Consider the following 15808-nt stretch of genomic DNA (forward strand, 5'->3'; position numbering starts at 1 on the left):
AGCAAAGATCTCCCCCACTCAGAGCCACCCAACAGAAATTACATGTTTTGTGTGAATAAACAAATGGTCACAAACACTTGGAGGAAGGGTTAAGCTTCCTGACACTGCCAAGCATCTCCCTTTGGCAAATTAGGGCTTGCAAATGCACATGGAAAGCGGGTACTCCCTTCCACGGCGACACCCTCTGTCTCGGCTATAAATGCAGAGGAGGCCGGCTGGAATTTGGAGCTATGATTCCAGGACAACTGTAAGACCAGCTTTGAGTTTTCACCCGAGGTCTTTGCTGCTGCCAGGATGAGCTGTGGCTCGAAGCAGCCCCTGAAGAGCTGCCTGCGAGGGAGCAGCGGTGGCGGTGCCAGCAGTGGGGGAGGAGGAGGAGGGGGCAGCTCGCATTCCTCGGCCTCCTCGAGGAGGATTTCCTCCAGGAGCAGCGGCGGTGGCAGGTTTTCTGGCAGCAGTTGTGGCGGAGGAAGCTCCCGGAGCAGCTGTGGTGGGGCAGCTGGGGGGTATGGAAGTATCAGGCGCAGCAGCTACGGAGGAGGGATGAGCAGCCACAGCTGTGGAGGAGGGATGGCTGCCGGATATTGCGGAGGGGGAATGGGAACGGGCTTCAGGTCAGGGGGCAGCGGGTTTGGTGCTGCTTATGGAGGAGGCTTTGGTGGAGGTGGTGCTGGTTTCAGCGGTGGCAGCTTTGGCTTTCATGGAGGGAACGTGGGAATTCTCTCCAACGACGAGAAGCTGACCATGCAGAGCCTCAACGAGCGCCTGGCTTCCTACATGGAGACGGTCAGGAACCTGGAAATGGAAAATGCTCAGCTGGAGCAATTAATCAGGGAGTGGTACCAGAAGCAAGGTCCTTCCAGCCCAAAGGACTACAGCCACTATTATGGACAAATTGAAGAACTTCAAAGCCAGGTAGGATGCGCTTTGCCAGAGGAGTTGAAGCACTGACAGGCTGAGAGGTTCTCAGGGAATGTTTGCCCAGCACGTTGTTTCTCTTCTAGATCGTGACTGCGGCTGTGGACACCCACAAGGTGCTTTTGGACCTGGATAACACGAGGATGACTGCAGAAGACTTTAGAGTAAAGTAAATATATATTCCTCTTTTCCAGCCACTGCTTTCCTGAACTCCATAAATTAATTCCATAAGCAAATATCAATCCACAGGGACTTGGGTTCCTCCTGGTTCTGTGGCACCACAACTGAAATAATTTGTGAAACTTCAAAATTTTCAATATTTCTAGAATGACCTTTGGTGGGACTGCTGTCTCTGAACCAGATAGATGGAGCCTGCACAAAGTTGCAGGTCAAAGAGATGATGAAAGATACCACAGAATAAAATATCAAAGTTCAATATTAATATTAAACTTTAAATTTATTAAGTATAAAGAATAATAATGTTATTAAGTAATATTAATGTTAAATGGTAAGTACTGCCCAATGATTTGCTAATTCTGCTGGTTGAGAGATGCTACATGCTCCGAAGTGCAGACACAAAAGCAGACACTGATACTGGAATGGGCCAACTTTTCCATAAATAAGGCCAGTAGGAGGCCTGGGATGGGAAGAGCAGGGCTGACCTCTCTGCACCGTCCCTGGCACAGGTACGAGACCGAGAGTGGGCTCCGGCAGAACGTGGAGGCCGATCTGAACAGCCTGAGGCCCCTCTTGGACAGCCTGACCCTGTGCAGGTCCGACCTGGAGATGCAGTTTGAGTCTCTGAAGGAGGAGATGATCGACATCAAGAAGACACACGAGGAGGTAAGAGCAAAACAGCAACGAAACCCCACAAACTGGAGGTGTGGGGAGGGAAATACCCACCGAGGGGCAGGGTCAGGCTGTGCCAGGGGGACCCTGAGCTCAGCCCCTCAACAAGCAATGACTGGAATTCAAGACCAAATAATTCCAACACAACTCCCTCCAATATATATATATATATATATACACATATATATATGTGTGTTTGTTGTTGAAAGGCTCCATTTGTGTTCATTGTCCTGGGCCTGGCTTTTCTCTGCAGGAAATCAAACAGCTGGAATCCCAGTCCAGCGGGGATGTGAGTGTGAAGGTCAACGCTGCTCCAGGAGAGGATCTGCTGAAAAAGCTCAATGAGATGAGACAAGAATATGAAGGCATTATTCAGAAGAACCGTGCAGAGGTTGAAAAGTGGTATGAAAGCAAGGTAAAGGGTGACAGTTGGAATGTTCATGTTAAAAAGGAAAACACCAGCTCCTGTAGAGGAATGACACAGCATCCATTGCTATTAGGAAATAATGGTAGAATCCCTTTGACCAAAATGAAGGAAATCACAAGTGGGCTTGAACTGCTCTGGCAGAGCCACACAAGGAAGTGTAACAGCCCCATATTACCAGTGGCCCTTCTGCAACTCTGAGTTTTCACCTGAGTTATTTGCTGCTGCCACTCTGAGCTGTGGCTCCAAGCAGGCCCCAAAAAACCGTTCCAGATGGTCCCATGATAAACTGCCTTGTTGACATTGTAAGTAAAACTCAGAAGCTCCAGTTCTGTACATTAATTTTTCAGATGGAGGAAGTGAGTCAACAAGTCCACTCAAGTGGCCAGGAGGTGGAATCAAGCAACCGGCAGATCTCTGAGCTGAGACGTGAATATCAGAGCCTGGAGATTGAGCTGCAGTCGCAGATCAGCATGGTAGGTAACAACTGCTCCTGATCCTTGGATTTGCAAAGAACCCAGGGCTTGCTGGAATGGCAGGAGGGCGGCTGTACCTGGCACAACAGTCAGTGAAGATGCTGGGTGCCTCTGACGCCATGTGAGATTTTTCTCATGTGGGGCACAAGAGCGCTCTGATCCTGCCACATTCCCACCAACGCCGCGTTTTGTTTGGCCTTTGCAGATCAACTCTTTGCAGTCCAACCTGGAGGACACGGAACGTCGCTATAACCTGCAGCTGCAGCAGGTCCAGTGCATGATCAGCCCCTTGGAGGAGGAGCTGGCCAGCATCCGCTGCGAGATGGAGAGCCAGAACGAGGAGTACAAGATGCTGCTGGGCATCAAGACCCGCCTGGAGCAGGAGATCCAGCAGTACCGGGCGCTGCTGGAGAAGGGGCAGCACGGCCTGAGATACAGAATTAAGTAAAGGCATCAATTTATTAACTTGCCATCTCTGCAATCAGGGGAAGAGGAAAGCAGCAATATTTATGTTAGGAACTGATGCAACTGATTAGTCATCAACATATTTACTACAACCACAAGAATTCACATAAATCTTAGCTGGCAGGGTGCAAAGCTGGACTTTCACAAAAATATTTAGTGTTATGATTTGTCATTTCTTCCCCTAAGTACCAGCAGAAAGTGCTGTTATCTGGGAAAATGAAAGGTAAGAAGGAAATAACACACCCCTTCCTGCTTACAGACCTGCACAGGGAGGAGCTGATGGTGGATCTTCAGGAGAAGGAGGTGGTCAAGGAGGAGGAAGCAGTGGAGGAGGAACTGGAGGATCCTATGGAAGATCTTCCTCTTCTGAAAGTGGAGGAGGAGGGAGCGGAGGAAGAACAGGAGGTGGAACCTGTGGTAAAGCTTCAGGTGGAGGAGGTGGCTGTGGAGGAGGAGGAGGAGGAGGGGGCAAATCCTGCCTCTTCCGCTCTTCATCATCCCAGTCCCAGCCTGGTGACTCTTGTGAAAGCCCAGGTAAAAATGGAATGAAGAAGTACATCCTGCCATTAACAATCCTCTCTGAATAGCAGGAAGGGATATGACAACTTCCTTCCTGGAAATATTTTGTTATTTTCCCCCAGCTGTGTTTTAAGGCCACTCTGACATTTATTCTTACACAGTAACAACTCAACATGGCAGCATTTGCACAGAGACTCGACTGAAGAGGGTGGGTGGCATGAAGGGTTGTGTGGAAAGAGGAAATGAAGGGGGGAAAGGGAAAACGATGCCCAATCCAAAGCATGCAGGGAAGTAGGGAAGTCAGTGGTTAGAAATGTCACTGGTGTTAGGGGGGCATGGTTAAAGCAGGGTACAGCAGTTGGAAGGAACACTCCAGACATTTAAAATATGAGAGGCATTGGCTGCAAAAGACTCAAGTAGCAAAAGACAGAAAGGTCTGATCTGTGTCTGATTTCCCGGCTGTGGTTCCAGGAAGTGCTGAAAACATGAAACTGTGCCTGGAAGGGAACAAAACACTGGGGAGAGGAGCAACCATGGAGGAAGTGTCCGAAGCCATAAAACACATGAGACTGGGTAAGGTCCTGAAAACGCCTGAAAATGGGGAATATGAACAGGAAATTGTCATTTTTAGAAAGGTTCACTTCCACTTTGATCCTGTTTTGAGGCTTCATCGGTCTCTGTCAGTCCGTCCGTCTCCCAAACACGCTGTTTCCACTGCAGACTGTCAGTCATGACATGAGAGCTGGCTCTCACCCAAAGGGCCTGGAGCCATCCATGCAGACAGCAGGAGCAGCACACACTCTCCTGCTGCTGACAACAAAGGCAGCAAATTCAGAAGGATTTTGTGTTATGAGGAAGATTCTTTGGGAAAATTTGATTTTTAAAAATTCATACATAGGCTTTGCAAACTCCTCTGTAAAAATTCACTCCTCTGATCAAACATCCCATCTGACCTGCAACACTCCTACATATATTAATGCTTGGTAGGCAAGATTAAAACATATCATGTGCCATCTATCTTTAACTTATAAAAATTTGTTGTAAATGTCTGTACACACAAAAACGTAGATTCTAAGTTCATCTGTATTTGGTTTATACTGCTCAGCCACTCTGAAGTGATTTGCACTCCCACAGCTGACAACACAAGCAGGTCTGTGCAGCTCATTGCTAAAGCTGCACACACAGGTACAAACACAAGTCTGACACTGTTCAAACTTTTCTGGGAGGTTGGGAACAGCTCTGGTGCACCGAGACTGCACAGGGGGTATCAGGGAGTAACACAGGGTTAAAAATGCTGAATGAGACAACACTTCTTCAAAGAAATTCTTGCTTCCCTCCATCTTTAATCAGGGAGTTTTAGAAGGTCTGAGGAGTGATTGGCAGGAGCAGCATCTTCCACTGCAGGAGCTCCCCAGTGAGGCCTTTGGACCAAGCAAGACTCCATGAGCACGGCCGAACACGGCTCTGCCACGAGCAAGAGCCAGCACTCGTTCAAGTTACCCAACACTGCTCACTGCAGGGGCTCCTCAGAGCTCCCTGCATGGCCTGTCTGCTGCTTCCATCTGTCTTTCTGTTCCGAATCACTGTTACCTGAGCTAATCTCTACCGTGATTGGTGTTCCTGTGCAATAAATGCTAATAAATCTTTGCTTCTCTGTGACGCAACCAGAAAACCGTGTCTGGTTCAAGTTCCTTCGGTGGGGGTTTTTGTTTGAATCAGTTACAAATATCAAGCCCTACCTGTGGAACACGCAATAATGTGTCAGATTATCCATAGGACCCTGAGTTTGCAGTGACATGTTCACCATTTAAGACTCACTGGGCAAAGCTTTGCAGACTACACTGCTGGGAACTGCTCGGTGGGCCCTGTGATGGGAAAACTCACAGTCAACAAACCCACTCACTTCTGCTATTGCCTTCTATCTGAGACAAGAGGGGGGGCTTAAGGAACTGACTCTTCCCTGGAAAACCTGTTTAAAATATGAACTCCATGGAGAATTTCCCCTGAAAATAACACAGAGGGTTCCTCACATGACTCCTGCTCACGATACCTCCTTCCTCCTGCGCACTTCCCCGCTCACCTGCTAAAACCCAAGCAGGACTATCACTGCTGTGAGCCTTTCTCCCTGAGTTTTACAATCACAAGGTTTGTTTTTTCCCTCTGATGAAGGCATCACCCACGGGAGAAGGTTGGGAAACACGGGCTGAGTGGGAGACCGTGGGAACGGGAAAGCTGAGCTCCCGATCCCAGGCAGAGCTGTGCCGGTGATTCACAGCGCTGCCTCACGGGCTCTCAGCCATGTGATGAGAATTGGAAAACAAAGAAAGGAAGAATAAAATATTTTTTCCTGACCAGTGTCTGTCTGGGGGCCTGAGGGACCAGCTCACCTGCGTGAAGGCCTCGTGCATGTGCTGATGTCCCCAACATGCTGGTTGTTGATGATCATTTGCCAGGATACCCCCAACTCCCACCTGCTGCAAAACCACCCTCTTCATTTTTAACCCTTTGCAACCTCACATCACTCCTGTCTCTGTTTTGCTCCCTGTCCCCTGAACCTGCTTCCTCCAATTGCTCTGCTCGCTTTCCACCTCTGGCAGGTGGTGACAGCTCTTTCTCAGACCTGTCTGTCCAGGGTACTCAACTGACAGCCCAAATTAAGGAGTGCTCCAGGAGCCCTGCTTCTCACACCTCCCCTCAGAGCCTGCCAGGTTTAACCTCAAAACTGTTCCTGCTCAGTGCCTGCTTCCTGGCTGTCCCAGGGTGAGCTACAGTGATTTACCTGGTCTCTGGTCCCACAGTGACACCCGGGAGGCTGTTGGGGTGATTGGATATGATTTCCTTGGAGCAGCAACCTCTCCATGCTGGATGGAGTTCACTGCTCTGTGCCACCACTCCTGGCCCCTCCTGCTCCTGCCCTTCTTTCCAAAAATACAACTTGCCTTTAGTATTTTATGGCCAGTTGTCTAATCCTCAGGCATCTCTGCACATAACCTTGCAGAAGAAACTCCCCTGAAATGATCCTTGGGGAAGCAAAGCAGAAAGTGGAGTTTGGAGTGTGGGAAGGGCTGTGGGGCAGTTCAGGGGCTGAGAAAACAGCACTGAGCACAAAGAGGTATGAGGATGCAGCATGTGGCAATACCCAGGGCAGCTCTGCTGCTGATTGAATGGCTTATATTGTTAAATAAAGCACAATTTCTGAGCCATTAGGATAAGTAATTATAATAGTACTATTACTACTTTTGCTACTCAGCATTGATTGCACCATCTTCTTCCTTACCTAAAATCTCTGCCTTTACTCTGCATCTACAATGCAAATCAGCTTCATAATAAAGTTTATTTGCTACATTTTACAGTATGTGACAAAATAAATACAAACCACCAATAGACTCACAAAACCCCCCACTCAATCATGGCATTAGTGCTCATTACAGACAAAAAGCACTCTGAATTGTGATGGTTTCTTACCAGAGCCTGGAAGAAAATGCCAGTTTAAGGATTCCTTCCTTTTTCCATTTTGTATTACAAAGTCTGCAGCTGGGTTACCACTGGCACTTGCTTACTGAGAGAACAGGCTCACATGGAAGAACAGAGCTAGAAAAACCATTGCAAAGCAGGAGTAAGAAACACAAACATTGTAGTGTCAGGCGTCAAAGCTCAGGGCAGGCTCAAAGTGGGGCCGCAGTGATACTGAGGAACGAGGAGAACTTGGCACTTTTTATTTGCATGCATTTTGCTAGGGATTAACCAGCATAATAAGCTTTAATTTTATGAGCACAAAGTGTTGCAATTCGGATACTTATCTGGTGTTCCTATTAGTGCTCTGAGGAGATAATTGAGGTACGTGTTGGAACAAGACCTTCAGAGCAACCTGAGGCAAAACTCAGTGTGCACACACACTCCTGCCTGTTTGGCTTCAGAGCTCCCCGGCAATCCACGTGTCCATTTGAAGGCACAGCTGTAATTTCCAAACTGCCTGTGTGTACTGTGCTGATCTCTCTTTTGTTGAGCGCTGTCAGGCCTCTTAATTGCCAAATGCTGCCATATTCAAGGCCATATTCAAGGGCTGCAAAATGAGAACAGCACAGTCACTGCGTTGGGGGGAAGGAACTCGACCCCTCCCAGAGTCCACCTGGCTTTGCTTCACTTCCATGAGGGGTAACACCCATCTCAGACAGACATCGGTTTGAAGTGTTCACTCTTCTTACAAGATATCTGCTAAAAGTGATGGGAAGGGATCGTTAAATAGATGAAAAGAATAAACTCCAGCAGCTGCCTGAGGCATCAGAGTGACAGGGGAAATGCTTCAGTTTGCCAGTGCACAGACACAAAGCTGAGAACACATTTCCTCCAGCTCTTTTTGAAGGCAGCAGCTCCAGTCTGCTGGAAAAGCCTCCCAGTCCTGCAGCACGGGCTGCTCTCAGGGTGCTCGGGAGTCACTTCTTTGATACCAATCACGAGGCCTGATTGAAAGGAAAACAGTCACAGAGCGAGAGTGAAGGGACGTGTGAGGGGCTGAGGAGATGCTCTGAACAGGTCTGGAACATTCCAGCACCTGCAGCTGGGGGGATAAATGCCCTTATTCTGCTCTGACTGGGAAACAGCAGCGTTATATATCAAATGGATGCTATATCTACACAGAAACATTAATGATTCAACTGTGCATCACGTACAGGAAAGAGACCAGAGAAGGACCTAAAACTGCCAGTTCCCTTTAGGTAATAATTCCGTAAATTCTCATCATCCTATAACACAATAGAGGAAAGCATCAGAGAACAAAAATCTTGAAAGGTTCTTTAAATGAGCTCAGAAATGAAAAAAATGCATCCTGTCCACAGAATAGATCTTCTCTTGTTTGTAAACATTTGCACAGTTAAATATTTAATAATCAATAAGTTAAAATAAGCCAGGAAGGAATTCAGTGTGTGAACTTTACTGGAGCATTAAGTTCTCAAGTTCACCTGTATTTTTCAGGCACTTCAGTGTCAGACTCCAGACAGACACACAGTGACTGTGACAGAAACCAAACATCCCAAGGGCAACTCTGAGCTGCAGGAATATTTTGGAATATGGCCCAGCCTCACAGCCATCAGGGTTTCTATAAAACCTCCAAGGTGAAACTAGTAACAAAAATTAAATCACAGCAATGCTAAAGACGAAACAGGAACATCCTGTGAGCATGTGATTTATGAGCTACCAAAGATCTGAAGGCAAAAATCTGTGATTTGTGATCCTCCTTTATATACAAATAGTGGTAACAACACAGAACTACAATGAAATGTTGAGGTTAGTGAAGTTCTCCACCCTCAATGCTTTGACTTTCTTTTCTCACTGCTTTGATTTTTTTAAACTTTTTTTTAATCCTGCAATAAGAAGTGTCCATTTTCCAGTGTGGACAAATCCCTGTTGTGAACAGGTACATATCAAAAAAGACCCTGAATAGGAAACAATGTGTGTTTTCAGAAAATACAGAAACAGAGTAAGAGACTCTTTTGTCATTTTTTTTTTACTTTTGTTTTAATAATTACAGGAATTACTTTGCTTACTATCACCTACAAACCCGCAGATTGTTCCAGCTTGGCTACGAAAAGTATCTCTAAGGAATATTCCCAGAGTCTCTGATGGGAATTTGAACGTGACAATCCATTTTACTCACCACGGCAGAGTTTGTGACAAAGGGCCCCACTGGCAAGGTGACATTCCCCAGACCCAGAGACAAAAAAGCACTAAAATGAAAAAGCATTTTGCCCCCAGCAAACTCCATCTCTCTGCACCAATAACAGACCATGCAGAAGCAGAAACTGTTTATGCTGCTGGGGTGTCAGGACCAGCCTCCAGCTGAGACTCAGGAGAAATTATCACATCACCAACCTGCTCGGAATCTTTCATCACCTTTGAGCCATTGAGAGATCAAATAGCAAGATAAAATCTGGGAGCTTTTGAAAGCGATTGCCTAAGCAGCAACAGGGCAACGCCGGCGCAGGCACGGAGCAAAGGCCAGGAGGAGGGATGAGGTTAGAAAATGGTAAATAATCCTGAATCTACAACTTCCCACCAAGGCAGCCTTTGGAAAGCAAGGCCTGCACTGCATTCCCATCTCCAAGAGCTCCTGGAGATGCTGGGAGCAGGACAGCAGAGCACAAATGGCAGTTCCTCAGGTGTTGCCTCTGCTCCTGCACCTGAGGTTTAGGGGAGAAATTGCTACACCCCATAACTACCTCCAGTCATTAGAGACTCCGTGACCCCGTGGAGAGGAGGGAGGCTGATGGAGACATTTCAGTCACACAGAACAGAACTGTCACTGGGAAACTGTGCCCCTTCCCCTGAGCTCTCTGGGACGGTTTGGGCCCATCTACAGCAAGATACAAGAGATGGTGGTTTGCTGTTTGCACATCTGCCTTCAGACACTGGCTTAGCATCCAACCTCCCAAGGCAGGATGGAAACCCTTCACTGGGTCAACTTCTGGGATCAGGATGACACTGAAGTGTGGGATCATTTCTTTTGTGGTCTCAACAGTCTGATTTAAACTGCCTTTCCTCTCAGGATTTTATTTTAGAGTCTCAAGGATCTCTGCTTCAAGAGCAGTAGACATAATACAGATATACTTTATCACCTGTAATATATGACACATTGACAATAGAGAGCATGAGCTGCTTTATATTAAATGATAAAAAGTCTTCCCACACAGTAGTTTTGAGGTAACTGTCTCCAATACTACAGCTTCTAATTGGGCTACAATTGACTTTGTAATACATTTAAAGTATCCTTGATCTTCCCCCTATTTTAGATCAACAGCTTCTTGAAAAAAGTCCAGGGTTTTTTTTCCATTTGAGTTCTAAGACTTGGCTCTCTGTGTGCTGTCCTGGTGCTTTCTTCACAAAGGAGGCAGTTTGATTTTTGAATAAGAATCCCTCTGCATTGCTTGAAATAGCCTGCTCATATCACTAAATGTGTTCTTTATGTGCTGGCAGGGACACACGAGTTGGACAATCTCTAGAGACAAGTCACACAGTCTATTAATAAAACTCTTGCACTATCACATATGGTGAGAAAAGGAATATACAGTGTGTAGAAAATCTGAAATACACAACACAGGAAAGAGCAAAAGAGAACAAACAACAGCCTTTGGCAATATCAGCTACAAAATCTTAGCAAAGAAAGTACCTATTCCAGGAAAAGCAAAATGAAAAGGATGTCACCCAAAAGAAGTGAGATGTTAAACCTTCCCAAGCCCCAGAAGCCCAGTCGTGGGCTGGATTGCCTGAGATAGCTGCACAAAAAATACTGTTCAGCAAATAATTCTTGGCACAAACAAGAAATTTTGTAAATGCCCTGGGAGGAGGAAACACCCTGATGGTGACACCCAGTGTCAAAGGTATAAATACGGAGAGCTGGGTATGAAAGTTTGCAGTCCTGAGGCTTATCGGGGCTGTGCAGCTAAATTTGGGTTGTGGTTTGACTCTCGCCCGCTGTCGCCATGAGCTGTGGCACCAAGTCCTCGAGCAGCACCCTTAGAATTAGCAGTGGAGGTGGAGGAGGTGGTGGTGGTGGTGGTGGTGGAAGATGCAGTGGTGGAGGTGGTGGAGGGAGCAGGTCTGGTGGATACTCCTCAGTGTCCACTAGAAGATACACCTCTTCTGGAGGCGGCGGGGGCTTTTCTGGGAGAAGCTTTGGAGGAGGAGGAGGCTCCAGGAGCAGCTATGGAGGGGGCTTCAGCAGCGGCAGCTGCGGGAGGATCAGCCGCAGCAGCTACAGCGGCAGGATGAGCAGTGGTGGCTACGGAGGAGGAATGAGCTGTGGAAGCATGGGAGGAGGATTTGGATCAGGAGGGGGAGGATTTGGGGGAATGGGAAGTTGTTATGGAGGTGGTGGGTACAGTGGAGGTGGTGGGTACAGTGGAGGTGGATTCAGTGGCTTCGGGGGCAGCGGGGGCTTCGGTGGTGGTGGCAGCTATGGTGGAGGAGGTTTTGGTGGGATGGGGTTCGGGGAGGACTCTGGATTGCTCTCCACGAACGAGAAGCTGACCATGCAGAACCTCAACGATCGCCTGGCTTCCTACATGGATAAAGTGCGACGCTTGGAGGAAGAAAACGCTCAACTGGAGCGGCTGATCAGGGAGTGGTACCAAAGTCAAGGTCCCACTCAGGGCAGGGACTACAGCCAATATTACAGGACAATTGAAGAGCTGCAAAACCAGGTATGATGTACTTTGACTAACTCTGAACAGGTTCTTATTGGAATGGCACTTGTCCTGCAGCACAAGGTCCCTGTTTGGGGCGATATTCCCCCTCCCATGCTTTGGTCAGGAAGCAGAGCTGTGTGGAGACCAAGCCTGGTTGCCAGTTTTTATGTGTGTGTTCTGGCACAGGTGTATTTGGTGCAGGTGGCATCGCTGGGGGCAGTGGCAGATCAGCACCAGTGTCCCCATCACGGGGCCTGTCTTGTGCTCCCTTCCCCACTGGCTGCTGCTTGCTCATTCCTCACTCTGGGGAACAGCAGATGTAATCATTGCTTGGCTTGTGCTACTGCTGCCATAGTCATTGGATATTTTTGTGAATATACAGGATAAGCAGCAGGTGCAGTTAGCCCCATTCCAGCCCTCAGCCACTGAAGAGCCCCATATCTCCTGCATGAACATGGCTGTTGCCAAAAGCAATGGCAATTTTGCTTTCCCACTGGTTTTGAATATGAGGAGTTTATTTAGTTATTCTTTCTGACAAGGTAATTTTAATGGATATTTGTAAACCAAAATTGACAGTAAAGGCACTTTCTTTTATCTGGAAGCAATAAACTCTCCTCTCTGAGTAGCTCCTGCAGCACTAGTCAGGCCTGACATCACCACAAAGCTGTTCTGCAAGGTGTTTGTGCACAGGAGTTCCTTCTCTGTGTGTGTCAGACTGAAAAGACAACTATGGAATAACACCTGCCCTCTCCCTTTCAGATTGTTGGTGCAAATGTGGACCTTAACAGGATGCTTCTTGACATGGACAACACCAGAATGACTGTGGATGACTTCAGAATGAAGTGAGTGGTTCCCTTCTTGGCTCATTCCATCCTGCCTCCTTTTACCCCCATGAGTTTTCATTGCCAATTAATCTTTGTAGAGGCTGGAGCCTCTTGGCTCCCATGTCAGAATATTGGGAAAAGCATTCTGAGAAGGATTGCTTTGGGTTTTCACTATTGTTTTTATCCAGACAAGTTCTTGAAGGACTGCAATCTAAGTTTCTCCATCCTTGCGTGTTGATTTTAAGTATAATCCTCATGGAATAAATCTCACATAGAGAAACTGTACTGAAATCAAACAAACCTATTGGAGACAGAAAGAGAATTATGTCCTTTCTTTTAAGGATTGACAAATGGGATTAGAGACCAGAGATGTAGGATGGGAACTGCCCATACTGGAGGTACCAAACAAAGAGGTCTGGCAGCACCTTTACTCTCTGTCTTGTCTGTCGTTCAGGTATGAGACTGAGTACAGTCTCCACCAGAGTGTGGCAAGTGATATCAATGGATTACGCCCATTTTTGGATCAGCTGACTCTAGCCAGATCTGACTTGGAGTCCCAGTTTGAATCCCTAAAAGAGGAACTGATCTTCCTGAGGCAGAACCATGAAGAGGTAAGTTTCTCCACACTTAATAACCACTGACAACTCTGAGTGTTCTCAGAGAACTTCCCATGGATTTTTCCCAGGTTTTGGCCACTGGCTTTGACCATCCAACTTGATGCAACCTGGCTTTGATTCTGAGGAGTGTGTAGTGTCCACAGCTGCCCACAGCTGATGGAATGAGACACGTGGGTCAATGCTTGGCAAAATGAGAACTGAGGAATGAATGACTTTCAGTACAAAGTAAAATCTGGCTGCTGAAGTCATGGAAGGAAAATTGGATAGAATATATTGAGGAGTCAAAAGAAAGTATTTATACTCTCTGCAGTGAGATTTCCCACGGAGGAGAAAAGATTCCTACAAAGAGCACCCTGAACAGAATTCCTTATGACCCTCTGGAGGACAGTTCAGGGTCACTGTGCCTGGCTGTGAGCACTGGAGCCTCAGGAATGGCTGAACTATTCCATGGCAAGGGCAGACAGGCCCCCTTTGCAGGAACCATGGGCTGTGTGAGGATCTGTGTCCCTCTCTGTCCCTTTATTTCAAACAATGCCATTTCTCCTTAACCTTCACCCTTCGAGAACCTCATGGGGTTCTGTGTTTTTTCCCAGGAAATGAAAGGACTGCGGACACAGTCTGGTGGGGATGTGAGCGTGGAGGTCAACGCTACTCCCGGCATTAACCTGATGGAGAAGCTGAATGAAATGCGCTTCGAGTACGAGAGGCTCATTGAGAACAACCGCAAGGAGGTGGAGAGCTGGTACGAAACCAAGGTAAAGCAATTGAATCGTTCACAAAGCACTGGACCTCTCTACATCCAGCAGGCAAAAAGTGTTATTTAAGGGACGTTAAATGACTTTAAGGAGTTTCCTGTAACAGGTCAGTCCTGGAGTATCAGGTTATGTGGTAAAGCACATGGAGCCTCTGTCTTCCAGCAGGCAGGAGAATTACACAGGGTGTTGGCACAGTGGCTTGTGGGAAGCAAAGAGTCTGCATTGCGTCTTTATTCTTATTAATTGCTTTCTCAATGCTTTTGTGACAACCATACAATGTCTTCTTGCTATCAAAAATGTATGTGCATTTTTCAGATGGAAGAAGTTAATCAACAAGTCCACTCAAGTGGCCAGGAGATACAGTCAAGCAACCAGCAGATCTCTGAGCTGAGACGTGAATATCAGAGCCTGGAGATTGAGCTGCAGTCGCAGATCAGCATGGTAAGGAAAGGCACTTTGCTCCACCTGTGACACGGGCTGTATGTGGGAAGAAGGGTTACACCCAGCAGGGTAAATCCATCTGAGGAGAATGGAACACTGGGTAACTTATCTGCAAAGACACACTTTTTTTCTGGTTTGTGAAGATTCCCTGTTTTTCCATGAAAATAAGTTAAAAGTCGCCACATTCCCACCAACGCCGCGTTTTGTTTGGCCTTTGCAGATCGACTCTTTGCAGTCCAACCTGGAGGACACGGAACGTCGCTATAACCTGCAGCTGCAGCAGGTCCAGTGCATGATCAGCCCCTTGGAGGAGGAGCTGGCCAGCATCCGCTGCGAGATGGAGAGCCAGAACGAGGAGTACAAGATGCTGCTGGGCATCAAGACCCGCCTGGAGCAGGAGATCCAGCAGTACCGGGCGCTGCTGGAGGAGGGGCAGCAGGACCTTGTGTATGTACTCTGAGAGAGCACAGCACTGTCATCAGTCACAGGCAGTAAACAAACTGTGGGGATTTGCAGATCAGATTTGGTGCTGAAATGAGGCTGATGCAGCTGCTCTTGGCCAATCACCTCCCGGGCTTGAGGGGTTTCATTCTGTTCAGAACATAACTCATGTGAGGAAAAATCAATGCAGAAATTCTGAACTACCGATTTGGGGCTGGGCAGGGAAACCCCCACACAGAGCCTTCCCTTCACCCTGGTTCCAGGGTAGCCAGGAGCTGAACAAGCAGGAGTCACTTTGGAAAAGACCATAAGGAAAGAAAATGACCATAGTTTTCCAGACTTTCATAGAAGTCTCTGGAAGTTCAGGTTGATTCAGCTTCCTTTATGCAGTGCCTGAAAGAGCAGCTAAAGCTTCATTCCCTGCTTTCCAGTTTTGAGCCATACACTGCTAAAGCAGCAGCGCCAAATATTGCAAGAAATCTCCTGGCAGAACGTGGGAAAAACAAAAGCTCTTGAATTCAAGCTGACATTGAAAGAGAGGCTGATTTTTTGGCACTGCATCAGTTGTCTTGCTGCTGTGCTGGGCTCTAACCAGAGATATAGTCCAGAGCAGTGCCAGCTCCTGGGCAGCAGCTGTACTTCGACTGCCTTCAGAGATCAAAATGCTTTTGATTAACTTTTTTTTTTCCCCTTCTTTCTCTCTCTTTGCAGAATCCCTTCAGGAGGAATAGGAGGAGGCATGGGAGGTGGTAGAATAGGAGGTGGTGGCTATTCTGGAGGAGGAAGAGGAGGTGGTGGTAGCATGAGTGGTGGATATGGTGGTGGTGGCAGTGGAATGGGAGGAGGAATGGGAGGAGGAATGGGAGGAGGAATGGGAGGAGGAAGTGGTGGAGGAGGAA

The 15808-nt window shown here is 47.4% G+C and overlaps 2 protein-coding genes across 3 annotated transcripts in view; both read left to right on the forward strand.

Annotated features, from left to right (window-relative positions):
• The first annotated feature begins 294 nt into the window (after positions 1–294).
• On the forward strand, positions 295–5292 carry LOC113976370 (keratin, type I cytoskeletal 15-like). 2 transcript variants are annotated; one of them, XM_027701497.1, is made up of 9 exons: positions 295–915; positions 1005–1087; positions 1605–1761; positions 2021–2182; positions 2542–2667; positions 2873–3111; positions 3392–3666; positions 4123–4224; positions 5002–5292. In XM_027701497.1, exons 1-9 carry the CDS (start codon positions 295–297, stop codon positions 5025–5027), a joined length of 1791 nt encoding a protein of 596 aa, XP_027557298.1. In that variant the 3' UTR covers positions 5028–5292. The 2 variants fall into 2 exon arrangements, with proteins under 2 accessions (XP_027557298.1, XP_027557297.1); XM_027701496.1 differs by having other exon boundaries at positions 3392–3664; positions 4115–4224.
• Positions 5293–11081: 5789 nt separating this feature from the next.
• The window catches only part of LOC113976369 (keratin, type I cytoskeletal 10-like), a 5642-nt gene continuing 915 nt past the window's right edge, over positions 11082–15808 (forward strand). Inside the window, 7 exon segments of the mRNA XM_027701494.1 lie at positions 11082–11846; positions 12591–12673; positions 13110–13266; positions 13866–14027; positions 14343–14468; positions 14689–14915; positions 15621–15807. Of these exon segments, the coding sequence (XP_027557295.1) occupies positions 11127–11846; positions 12591–12673; positions 13110–13266; positions 13866–14027; positions 14343–14468; positions 14689–14915; positions 15621–15807 (1662 nt within the window). The 5' untranslated portion in view covers positions 11082–11126.

Source organism: Neopelma chrysocephalum, unplaced genomic scaffold (assembly GCF_003984885.1).
Source record: "Neopelma chrysocephalum unplaced genomic scaffold, ASM398488v2 Primary Assembly neopelma1_158, whole genome shotgun sequence".
Classification (NCBI taxonomy): domain Eukaryota; kingdom Metazoa; phylum Chordata; class Aves; order Passeriformes; family Pipridae; genus Neopelma; species Neopelma chrysocephalum.

Coding starts and splice junctions, on each gene's coding strand:
- LOC113976370 (XM_027701496.1), top strand. CDS start 295: ATGAGCTGTGGCTCGAAGCAGCCCCTGAAGAGCTGCCTGCGAGGGAGC. Junction 916..1,004: donor TTGAAGAACTTCAAAGCCAG/GTAGGATGCGCT, acceptor TTTCTCTTCTAG/ATCGTGACTGCGGCTGTGGA. Junction 1,088..1,604: donor GCAGAAGACTTTAGAGTAAA/GTAAATATATAT, acceptor TCCCTGGCACAG/GTACGAGACCGAGAGTGGGC.